This window comes from Chiloscyllium plagiosum, unplaced genomic scaffold (genome assembly GCF_037043375.1).
Source record: "Chiloscyllium plagiosum isolate Xiang-an unplaced genomic scaffold, Cpla_swu_hap1 HiC_scaffold_20, whole genome shotgun sequence".
Classification (NCBI taxonomy): domain Eukaryota; kingdom Metazoa; phylum Chordata; class Chondrichthyes; order Orectolobiformes; family Hemiscylliidae; genus Chiloscyllium; species Chiloscyllium plagiosum.
In genome coordinates this window covers 34,694,992-34,707,003 of record NW_028270158.1, presented here as the reverse complement: position 1 = coordinate 34,707,003, position 12,012 = coordinate 34,694,992, and the positions used below count along the sequence as shown (strand labels likewise).

The following is a 12,012-nucleotide window of genomic DNA, read 5'->3' as shown; positions in this document are numbered from 1 at the left end:
GTCCGAGGAATGTATTAATTGAAGGTCAATACCTCTTGTTAGTTTGTAACTGTGTGTTTTCAGGAGAACCTTAACTGTGGAGCCAAAGGCTACAATGCAGCATATTAGAAAAATTGAAATTGAAAGTGAAAGAAGTATTTAGATTCCTAAGGGACATAATAACTTGAACTGCACATGAGATATGGAGATTGGAACAAAGTCTCAAACTGGGGGCACAGACTTCAGCACCAGTACACACACAATTATCTATGCAGAGAGAAGTGAGTGTCTGTTAAGAACAGGCTAAATTTCAGGCAGAAGTGGATATTTGTTTTAGGGGACAGTCAATTGAGTAGATTAACACTTTGCGCCAGTCAAATTGATTGCACTCTTTGTCCTCCCTTACTTTTCATTTGTTCTAAGGTGAGTTTAACCAGTAAAAGATAATTCACTGAGCCAAAGGAAAGTCTACAGCTTGAAAGAAAGGGAAACCAGAGTGAGATAAGAAATTGCATAGTGAAAAAGACTACTGTAAGAAAAAACTATTGTCACTCTAATTTCAACACAGTGAAGATGCAATGCAATGACAGATCATATGGAATGGATTACTTGTAGTGTATGAGAAAGGGAGGGATGAGCATAGGTGCGTTGATCATCGTAATTCTGCGAGAGTAGGCAGAGATGCAAGGGTCTCAGCTAGTGAAGATAGTGAGTGATTGAGTAACATGGAAAATTCCAGTTTTGACACTGTTCGTTTTAGTATCCCTCAATTTGGAAACTGCTGTGACATTCACTGAAAGCTGGATCCGTATTAGTGAGGATGGCATAGAGGTGAGATGTCTTTCTCAGACAGTCCAATATCATGTTGACACTCATACATGAAGATTCGCACTTGAGCAAGATATTAGAATATGTTCTGGAATTGTTTGCCAGCAAGGAGTTAATTTGTGATGGAGGCAAGGGAAGGGCAGAAAACAAGACAAGAATTTACCACAGAGGTTGAAAGAAATAGAAGGACAACCTATCAGATGACAAACTGAGGTGAACTTCTCACTTTCTATCATAGGAGTCCGAACTTTTTGAGGTCGATGTTGTCAGCTTACAGCTACGCTATTCCGGAGTTCTAGAAACTATCCGTATCAGGAAGGAGGGATATCCTGTCCGTATTACATTTGATAATTTTATCAAGAGGTCAGTGTGGGATCTGTCTATGCTGGAATGTTGTTTCATACAAAATGCACTAATTTTTAAATCGCCATTTCTACTAGACTTCCATTATCAGATAGGCAAATCTTCAGAGAATTTGGTGACACTGGAGCTTAACTGTGTTCCACTCTTTGGGCCTTGAATTTGATTCCAGTCTGATAATGATTCAAAGACTGTTTATCCTGTTCACTTCAAGAAGCAGAGAAGGTCAGTCAAGAAATGGTGACACTGATCAATTTGGATTGTGAGGTCTGTAGTCTTTAGAATGCAGCACAATGTTAACAAAGTAAGTTGAGGAGTTCCACTGCTTTGAGATGATGGAAATAATGACTTAAATAAAAGAAAAACAAATTCACATTTATACACTGCCTTAAACGTCCTCAAAACATTGCAATCACTCAAGTGCAACTATTGCTGTGATTCAACACAATGAACCTTCAAAGAAAGCTTTAGACACCAGAGAAAAATATCTATAACTGAATGGACAATCTCAATTCAGGCTCTTACTATACAAAGATTTAATGTTGGTGCAGGAGGATATGAGTTTGTGAATAGAAGTTAAATCAAGGTGAGACTGAGCATACAGTTCACTTCATGCAGATGTAACTTCTGATTGCCAGTCTGTGCCCTACCCACTGTGTCAGTCTTAAATTCCAATTGCAGCTGTATCTCATTTTCCATGCATTTCAATTACAGGCAGAAGATTTTGGTGGATCCATTCGAATTTTTAATTCATAATCATTGAACTTCACAACTCCCTTTTATTTGACATCAGAATGTGAATGATGCTGTCATGTGCAGCATTTATTGTTCATCTCTAGCTGCCCTGAGAAGGGAAGTGTTGAGTCAGTTGTAACACAACTGGTGACAAAACCACTTCAGGAGGCATTAAGATTGAACCACATAGTGTAAGACTGGAGGCCCAACCCACTGGAATGTAGAGTCACATTCCTTGAGGGACATTGGAAAGGGATTTACAGCTTCTGACACTACAACTATCTTGATTTCAACCCTTAGCCTTTGCTACAACATCCAGTCACATCTGTAACATGATTGTTAGAATTCAAATAGCTGACCTAAAGAGAAGGATATTCAGCTTGGTTCATCATTGCAGTCACCAAAATGCAAAATATCCCAAGGGTAGATATTCTCTTCTCCTTCTTCCACATTGGCCTTCTCTCAAAACCTCTCCTTTGTAGTCTTGGTCCTGATTCAGCCTTAATTTGATTTCCTTCTTCAACTGTCCCTTAGTCTTCCCCAAATAAATAGGCTCCGAGTCGAGTTCTGGATCTCCACTTCAAAAAAGAATATGAATTAAACTGACAGCTGATAAATGAACTGAGAAATCTTTCAGAAAGGAAGATGTGAGGATGCTGAACTAATAGAGTGGCCAAAGGACTTGCAATTTTACATTTTACAGCCTCCGTAATTTGAAAATGTTTTTGTTTGGCAAATATTCATTTCTTATAAATGAGGGAACTGTATTGTTGGCCAAACAAGATTAGTAACACAAACTTTTCTTGCAGGTACAAAATCTTATTGGGATTGACAAATCAGATAAAGGCAGACGGAGAAAACTGTACAACCATCTTGAAACAGATTGTACCTGTCAGCAAAGGAATGTACAGCATCGGGCTCACCAAGGTCTGATCAGAAATTTATCCATATGACAATCTCAAATCCACTTTGACATTATCAACTGTTACCGTCCCTTGTATTATAGTTGCCTAAACCAGATTGAATGCAACAGAGTTTTTTCCCAGTGCCAACCATTACTTTTGCTCCCTATCCTCCTATTTCTGTCCTCTCTTCAAGACATTAATTATTGCTCGGTACAATTCCACAGACACTAACTCTTGCTGTGGTACATTTCTACAGAAACTGAATCTTGTAGGTGTGCAGTCCACAGGCACTGACTTTCACTGCAGAGAAACACAGAAACTACTAGGAGTTCGGTGGGTAGGTTGGTTAACCATGGGAAATGCAGGGTTGCAGGGAGAGGGAAGGGGTGGATTTGGGTGGGATGCTCTTCAAAGTGTCAGTATGGACTCAATGGGCTGAATGGCCTGCTTCCACACTGTAGAGATTCAACAAGCCTGGCTCATCAAGCCTGTTCTGCCATTCAACATGATCATGGCTGATTTTCTTTCTCATTGCCATATTTCTGCTTTCTCCCCATACTCCTTGACACTTTAACATCTAGAAATTTATCTGTTATCTTCTCAAATTTATTCAGTGATTTAGCATCTGCAGCTTTCTATAGTAGAGAATTCCACAGGTTCATCACTATCTCAGTGAAGAAATTTCTCATCATCTCAGTCCAAACCCGGAATCCTAAGTCCATGGCACTTGTTCAGGACTCCCTGCATCCAGTTAATTCAACCCTCTCAGAATGTTATATGTTTCAATTGGATCCCCTTTCATTCTTCTAAACTTTAGTGACTACAAGCCCAGTTGACCCAATCTGTCCTTACATAACAAAACATGGTGGCTCAGTGGTTAGCACTGCTGCCTCTCAGCGCCAGGGACCCAGGTTCGATTCCAGCCTCAAGCAACTGTCTATGTGAAGTTTGCACATTCTCCCTGTGTCTGTGTGAGTTTCCTCCCACAGTTCAAATATGTGCAGGTTAGGTGAATTGGCCGTGCTAATTTGCCCATAGTGTCCAGGGATGTGCAGGCTAGATGGATTAGCCATGGTAAATGCAGGGTGAAAGGGTTGGAGTGGCTCTGGATGGGATGCTTTTTAGAGGGTCGGTGTGAACTTGGCTGGCCAAATGGTCTGCTTCCGCACTGTATGGGATTCTATGATGATAATCTATGAAAGCTGTCACTCTAGGAATCAGCCTAGTGAACTTTTGCTGCTTTCCTGATATGGCAACTACATCTTTTCTTTGGAAAGGAGACCAAAACTACACACTATACTCAGGGTGTGGTCTCACCAATATCCTGTACTGCTACAGTAAACCTTCTTGTTTCTCTGCTCAAACCATCTTGCAACGAAGGCCAACATACCATTGGCCTTCGTAATTGTTTGACTGTACCTCCGTGCTTGCTTTCAAGACTTGTATGCCAGGACTCCCAGGTCATTTTGTACATTAACATTTCATAATCTATCACAATTTAAATACTTCTGTTTTTGTGTTGTGGTTTTCCTACCCAAGTGTGCAGTTTCACACTTATTCACACTTATCCACACTGCTCTGCAATTGCATGCATTTGCCCACATAGTCAACTTGTCAAAATCACCTTGAAGTCTCTTTATATCCTCCTCACCACTCATAATCCCACCTAGTTTTTTGCTACGAGCAAACTTGGAAATATCACATTTGACTCCTTCGTCCAAATTGATGATATATATTTTGTGAATAGCTGAGGACCAAGCACTGATCCATACAATACTTTCCACTCCATAAATGACTGATTTGTTCCTTCTTTGTTTCCTGTCTGTTGACTAATTCTCAGGCCTTGCCAGTGCACTTGCCATGTAACTTTATCACATGTACCACAGATACAGACTATTGCTTGAGGTACAGTCCACAGGCACTGGCTGTCAATAGGTAAAGTTACACTGGGGCATAGATCCAAAGGTGCTAACTTTCATGGGGTATAGACCCACAGGCACTGCCTGTCATTGAGTTCCACAGATCCCTACCCTTAATCGTGGACAGTCCCAAAGCAATGGTCTGTTTGCTAAGTTATGGTTTCATTGAACCTGAGTCCTGGAGTATAATTGCCTGCTAACTTGCTTTTTGAAGAATATCATTCCATGGGTATTAAGTCTTGTTAGGATATTTTCTACATGCAGTGAGTCTTTGTCGATATAAAATTCCATGGGAATAATTATTTCTGAGTGACAGTTTGAGGGAAGCTTGGCCTTGTTGCTGTATGGTTCCAAAGGTGCTGAGGTTCCTCATTTGGAGAGAGTAGAAAGAGGTTGGTCTTTGCTAATGTAATTCCACGGGAAGGGATCACCTTCCAGAATTTTAACTTAATTGACTGTTCACTTTCCATATCATAGAATGGTTACAGCACAGAAGATGGGGATTCAGCTCTTTCTATCTGTGCTGGTTCTCTGCTAGAGTATTTCACCTAGTCCTACTCCCATGCCTTTTTCTCTATGACCCAGAAATCATTTCTCTTCAAACAAGTATCCAAATCTCTTTCGGAAGCCTCAACTGAATCTTCCTCCACCACACTGATTCCACTCACTGCATAAACTGACATATATAATTCTCGACAAATTTTATTAAAAACTGAATATTAGGCACTAACATTTGTACTAGCTGGTGTGCTAATATTCAACAGAACAATATTTGGAAACTTTTTCTTATCTGTTCATGAGATGTGCGAATCACTGGCTAGGACAGCATTAATTGTCAATCCCTAACTACCCTTAAGAAGGTGGTAGTGAGCTGCCTCCTTCAAACATTGCAGTCCTTAGCTTGCAGGGACACTCATAATGCTATTAGAGTGATAGTTCCAGGCTTTTGACTCAGTGACAGTGAAGGAACAGTGATATAGTTCCAAGTCAGAATTGTATGTGTCTTGGAGAGGAACTTGCTGACGGTGATATTCTCATGCATGTGCAGTTCTAGTTTTTCTAGGCGGTAGAGGTCATGGGTTTGGAAGGCACAGTCTAAGAAGCCTTGGTATGTTACAGCAGTGTATCTTGTAGATGTGCATTGGTGGAGCAAGGAATGAATGTTGAAGGTGTTGGATGGGGTGCCAATCATGGGAACTGCTTTGTTCTGAATTGTGTCAAACTTCTTGAATGTAATTGGAGCTGCACTTGTCCAGCTTTTGGGCCTTGTAGATGGTGGGCAATCATTGGTGGATCAGGAGTTGAGTTGCTCGCTGTAGATTTCCAAGCCTTTGACCTGTTCTTGTAGCCACATAGTTTATATGACTAGTCCAGTTCAGCTTGAGGCTAATGATAATGCCCAGGATGTTGATTGTGTAAGATTCAGCACTGGTAAAGTGATCTCAAGGGAGATATGTTAGATTTTCAATTGTTAGAAATGGTCAATGCCTGGCATTTGTGTGGCATGAACATTACTTATAACATATTGTGATTCGGTTTTGTTTCAGCTTTTTCTCAAAGAGAATTTATATCAGGCCTTAGAGAGCAAACGGGATGGCCTCCTGCTCATTGCCTCCCTGACCTTACAGCGGTACGCACGTGGATTCTTTGCAAGGAAACGTTATATAAAACTCCGGAGAACAGCCATTCAGCTGCAGGCTTTGGCCAGAGGCTATCTCGCCAGGTAGGTGAAAAATCCAGACCCTAAGAAAGTAGTCATTAATGTGGAATCTGCCCTGCAGAATTGAGCAGCCAGAAGGTTTCAGTGATGGAAGAACAACTTTGAAGAGAAAGTTGTAAAGGGAAAGTAAGCTGCAACATACTTTTATTACAAAAGATTTACTGCAACTGCTGATTTGAGTCCTGTGAAATATTTTTGCCTTCGCCAGTTAGAACACATCCCAAGAGGGTAAAGAACATTTCAAGGGGCAGAGGAACAGTCAGAAGTCATGGTCCAGTTGGGAAGGAAAAGGATGAGGCCTTTTGTCAGGAGCTCAAATGCAAAATAAGGAGTAGGACCACAAAGGTAGTAATCTCTGGATTGGTTAAAATGCCAGGTACTCATGAGTATTGGAATTGTCAGATGAATAGATTAACACACGTCCAGAGAAATTATGCAGGATGGAGGACTCCAGATTCTAGGAACATTATGCCAGGAGGAGTCATGTTAAAATTGGATGAGTTGGATCTCAACAGATGCAACTGGAATCGACATCTTTGCCAGAAGATCATCTAGTACTGACAGAATTAAAGCAAAGTCTGTTGGGGATTCATACATATGTGCTACATTATGGAGAGAAAACAAGGTATAATGTGGGAAATGGCCCAAGAATAAATTATAATTCAGAAATAAAGAATCCAATTTTTAAAGATGCACCAAAGAAAGCATTCTGTTCGAATGCATCACAGCTTGGTATGGCAACTGCTCTGCCCAGGATCGTAAGAAATTACAGGAAGTTGTGAACATAGCCCAGTCCATTATGCAAGCCAACCTTCTGTCCACTGACTCCATCTATACTTCTCACTGCTTAAGGAAGGCAGCCAACATAATCAAAGACCCCCCCCCCCCACCCCCACTCCAGTTATATTCTCTTCCAACCTGTTCTGTCAGGCACAAGATACTAAAGCTTAAATACGTACCAACAGATTCAAGAACAGCTTCTTCCCTGATGTTATTAGACTTCTGAATGGACCTCTCAAATTTTAAATGTAATGTTGATCTTGCTCTCTTTGCACTTCTTTGCAGCCTTAACATTATTCTTCGCTCTATTCTGTTACCCCTATGCACTTTGTATGGTAAGGTCTGCCTGTATTGCATGCAAAACAAAACTTTTCACTGCAACTAGGGACGCATGACAATAATAAATCAAATCAAATAACAGGGGTCAGTGAGTGGGCAAATACAAGCCTGTTTAAGATGGATTTGCTATGTAGATAAATGCTCATGTCATTGTAAATAATAGACAATAGACAATAGGTGCAGGAGTAGGCCATTCTGCCCTTCGAGCCTGCACCACCATTCAATATGATCATGGCTGAACATCATCAATCAGTATCCTGTTCCTGCCTTATCTCCATAACCCTTGATTCCACTATCCTTGAGAGCTCTATCCAACTCTTTCTTAAATGAATCCAGAGACTGGGCCTCCACTGCCCTCTGGGGCAGAGCATTCCACACAGCCACCACTCTCTGGGTGAACAGGTTTCTCCTCATCTCTGTCCTAAATAGTCTCCCCCATATTTTTAAGCTGTGTCCTCTGGTTCGGGACTCACCCATCAGCGGAAACATGTTTCCTGCCTCCAGAGTGTCCAATCCTTTAATAATCTTATATGTCTCAATCAGATCCCCTCTCAGTCTTCTAAAATAAGGTTGGTGAATTGTGGACACAAGTTGCCACATGAGAATCTGATATTATATTTATCATAGAAACCTGCTTTACGAAGTCATCTTGAGAATTTAATTATTCCTGATAACCTCGTACTCAGAAGAGGATGGAGAGATTGCAAGTTGCAAGGGCTGAGAAGATGGTGTCTGGGAAGATTTTTCCTATCACTTAGTAACCTCCTCTGCTTGATCTTGTACGCAAGACACTGCGGTCACATCACCAAAACAGACCACAAATAAGCCACAAAGATGTGAATCTAGGTATCAAAAATCCTTATGCCCAGGGATACATGATATGTATATTGGCAGAATGGTCAGACTCTAGAACATTTTAAGGAAGCAATATTAGATGTTTTAGTGGGCATGTCGATGCATTAATCCATAGAGTCTGATGAGATTTATTCCAGGCTACTATAGGAGGCAAAGGAGAAGATTGCTGCAGTCCTGAAGGAGATCTTTAATGCATCACCAACCACAGATGAAGTGCCAGATGACTAGAGAACAGTTAATGTGGTTCCTTTGTTCAAGAGGGCAGCAGGGATAGGCCATTAAAAAGTAGTCAGGCTGACATTAGTGCCATTAAATTATGGGAGAATATTCTGAAGGACAGGATTCATCTACACTTGGAAAGGTTGGATCAGCACAGGTTTGTTAATTGGAGATCCTGGCTGAATAATTTAATTGTGTTTTTGAAAAGGTGACTAAATATGTTGATGAGCATAGTGCAGTTGACATGATTTACATGGACTTCAGTAAATCCTTTGACAAAGTCCTACATGGAAGGCTGTTCCAAAAGGTAAGACCCTGCAGGATTCAAGGCAAGTTGGTAAACTGGATCCAAAATTGGATCCAAAATAGGAGGCAAAAGATGATGGTGGAGGGTTGTTTTTTGTCATTAGAACCCTGTGACCAGGACTGTACCACAGGGTTCAGTGCTGGGACCCTTGCTGTTTGTTATACACATCAATGACTTGGATGTCTTAGTCATAGAGTCATACAGCACAGAAATAGACCTGTCAGACCAACCCTTCCATGCCGAACATAAACCCAAACTAAACTAGTCTCACCTGCCTGCTCCTGGCCCATATCCCTCCAAACCTTTCCTTTTTATACATCTATCCAAATGTATTTTAAACATTGTAACTGTGTCTGAATCCCCCACTTCCTCAGGAAGTTCATTCCATACGCGAATTACCCTCTGTGTAAAAAATGTGTCTGTCATGTCTTTTTTAAATCTCTCTCCCATCACCTTAACAATGCCCCCCATCTTGAAATTCCCCACTCTATGGAAAATACAACATTACCTCTATCTATACCCCTCATTATTTCATAAACTTCTATCAGGTCGCCTCTCAACCTCCTATGCTACAATGAAAAATATCCCAGCCTACCCAGCCTTTCTGTATAATCCAAACCTTCAATACCCAGCAACATCCCGGTAAATCTCTTCTGAACCCTCTCCAGCTTGATACTATCCTTCCTATAGCTGGGCAACCAGAACTGGACACAGTATTCCAGAATAAGCCTCATTAATGTCTTGTACAACCTCAACTTGACTTCCCAACTCCTGTCCTCAAAGAACTGAGCAATGAAGGCAAGGGTGCCAAATGTCTTTTTAACCACCCTGTCTATATGTGGCGCACACTTCAAAGAATTATGTACATGCATCCCTAGGTCCCTCTGTTCTACAAAACTATCCGAGGCCCTACTATAAATTGTTGTACCAAAATGCAATACCTCACATTTATCCAGATTGAACTCCATCTGCCATTTTTCAGTCCGTTGACCCATTTGATCAAGATCCCTTTATAATCTTAAAAAACCTTCTTCACTATCTACTATACCACTAATTTTGGTGGCGTCCACAAACTTATTGACCATGCCTTCTAATGTTCTCATCCAAATATTTATTTTATATAAATGACAAACAATAGAGGACCCAGAACCGATCCCTGTGGAATGCCACTGGTCACAGGCCTCCAGTGTGAAAAGCAAACCTCCACCATTATCTTGTCTCCTGCCATTCAGCCAATATCTGTCCAAGCTCACCCTGAATCCCATGTGACCCAACTTTACTAATTAGTCTACTCTGCGGAACCTTGTCAAAGGCTTTACTGAAATCCAAATAAACAACATCCTGCTCCTGCTCTGCCATCGTTAATATTTTTGGTAATTTCCTCAAATACTCAATCAAGTTTGAGAAACACGATTTTCCTTGCACAAAACCATGCTGACTATTCCTAATCAATTTTTGCCTTTCTAAATGTCCATAAATCCTACCTTTTATAATCACCTCCAATAATTTACTCACAGCTAATGTCACACTCACAGGTCTATAGTTCCTCAGTTTCTCCTTAGAACCTTTCTTAAACAAAGAGACAACATTAGCCGCTCTCCAGTCATTAGGCACCTCACCGATATATATAGGTTATGCAAATATTTCTACAAGGGGTCTCATAACTTCCTCACTTATTCCTGCAATGTTCTAGGATACATTAGATTAGGTCCTGCAGATTTATCCACCTTTATGTTCTCTAAGACCTCCGGAACTTCCTCTTCTGTAATGTGAACTCTTTTTAAAACATCAAGGTTTATCTCTATGAATTTTCTAGACTTCATTTCTTTCTCCACAGTAAAAACTGACACGAAATAGTCATTTAATAATTTAATATCTCTCTCATCTCCTGGGGTTCAACACAAAGATGACCTCCTTGATCTTTTAGAGGCCCTACCCTCTCTAGTTACCATCTTCTCTTAATATATTTGTAGAATCTATTTGGAATATCCTTACCTTATCTGCCAATGCTATTTCATATCCCCTCTTTGCATTCCTGATTTCTTTCTTAAGAATGCCCCAACACTGTTTATTTTGATTAAGAGATTCAGTTGAACCAAGTTGTCTGGATCTAAAATAAGATTCTCTTTTATTCTTAACTAGAACCTCAATATCTTTATTCATCCACTTTTTCCTTAATCTTACCAGCCTTACCTTCACTCACACAGGAACATAATGCCTCTGAGCTCTCGTCATCACACTTTTGAATGCCTCCCACTTATCAGACGTCCATTACCTGCGAACAGCCTATTCCAATGAACTTGTGAAAGTTCCTGTCTCATACTTTACAATTTGCCTTATTCCAATTAAAATCTTTAACTTTTAAAGAAGGCTTATCCTTTTCCATACCTATTTTGAAACTAATAGAATTATGCTTGCTAGACCCAAAGTGTTGTCCCACGTTTACTTCAGTCACCTGCCCTGCCTTATTGCCCAAAAGAAGGTCTAGTTTTGCTCCTTCTCTAGTAGGAGCATCCACATATTGATAAAGAAAATTTTCTTGAACACATTTGACAAATTCTTCCCCATCCAAACCTTTAACACTATGGTCATCCCAGTCAATGTTTGGAAAATTAAAATCCCCCATTATTATGACCTTATTATGTTTACATATATCTGAGATCTCCATACATATTTGTTTCTCAATTTCTCTCTTACTATTGGGTGGCCTGTCGTACAATCCCATCAAAATGCTCTTTCCTTTCTTATTTGTAATTTCTACCCATATATTTTCACAGGACAATTTTGCAAAAATATCTTCCCTTGTTACAGCAGTAACATATTTCTTAATCAAAAACACCCCTCCCCCTCCTTTCTTGCCACCTTTTCTATCCTTCCTATATCATCTAAAACCTGAACATTGAGCTGCTAGTCTTGTCCATCTCTCAGCAAAATTTCTGTAATGGCTACAACATCCCATTCCCATGTTCTTAAACATGCCCTCAGTTCATCAGCCTTACCTGTTGGTAAAATGACATGCATTCTTCAAAGTTACTACTTACTCTGACTCTCTCTTGTCTTTCTTTC

At 40.3% G+C, this 12,012-nt stretch overlaps 1 protein-coding gene across 1 annotated transcript in view; it reads left to right on the top strand.

Annotated features, from left to right (window-relative positions):
- LOC122560691 (unconventional myosin-XV) overlaps positions 1–12,012 on the top strand; it is a 158,382-nt gene that overhangs the window by 50,423 nt on the left and 95,947 nt on the right. Inside the window, exons 20-22 of the mRNA XM_087998065.1 lie at positions 1,046–1,170; positions 2,712–2,829; positions 6,274–6,449. Of these exons, the coding sequence (XP_087854191.1) occupies positions 1,046–1,170; positions 2,712–2,829; positions 6,274–6,449 (419 nt within the window). The remainder of the gene's footprint in view (positions 1–1,045; positions 1,171–2,711; positions 2,830–6,273; positions 6,450–12,012) is intronic.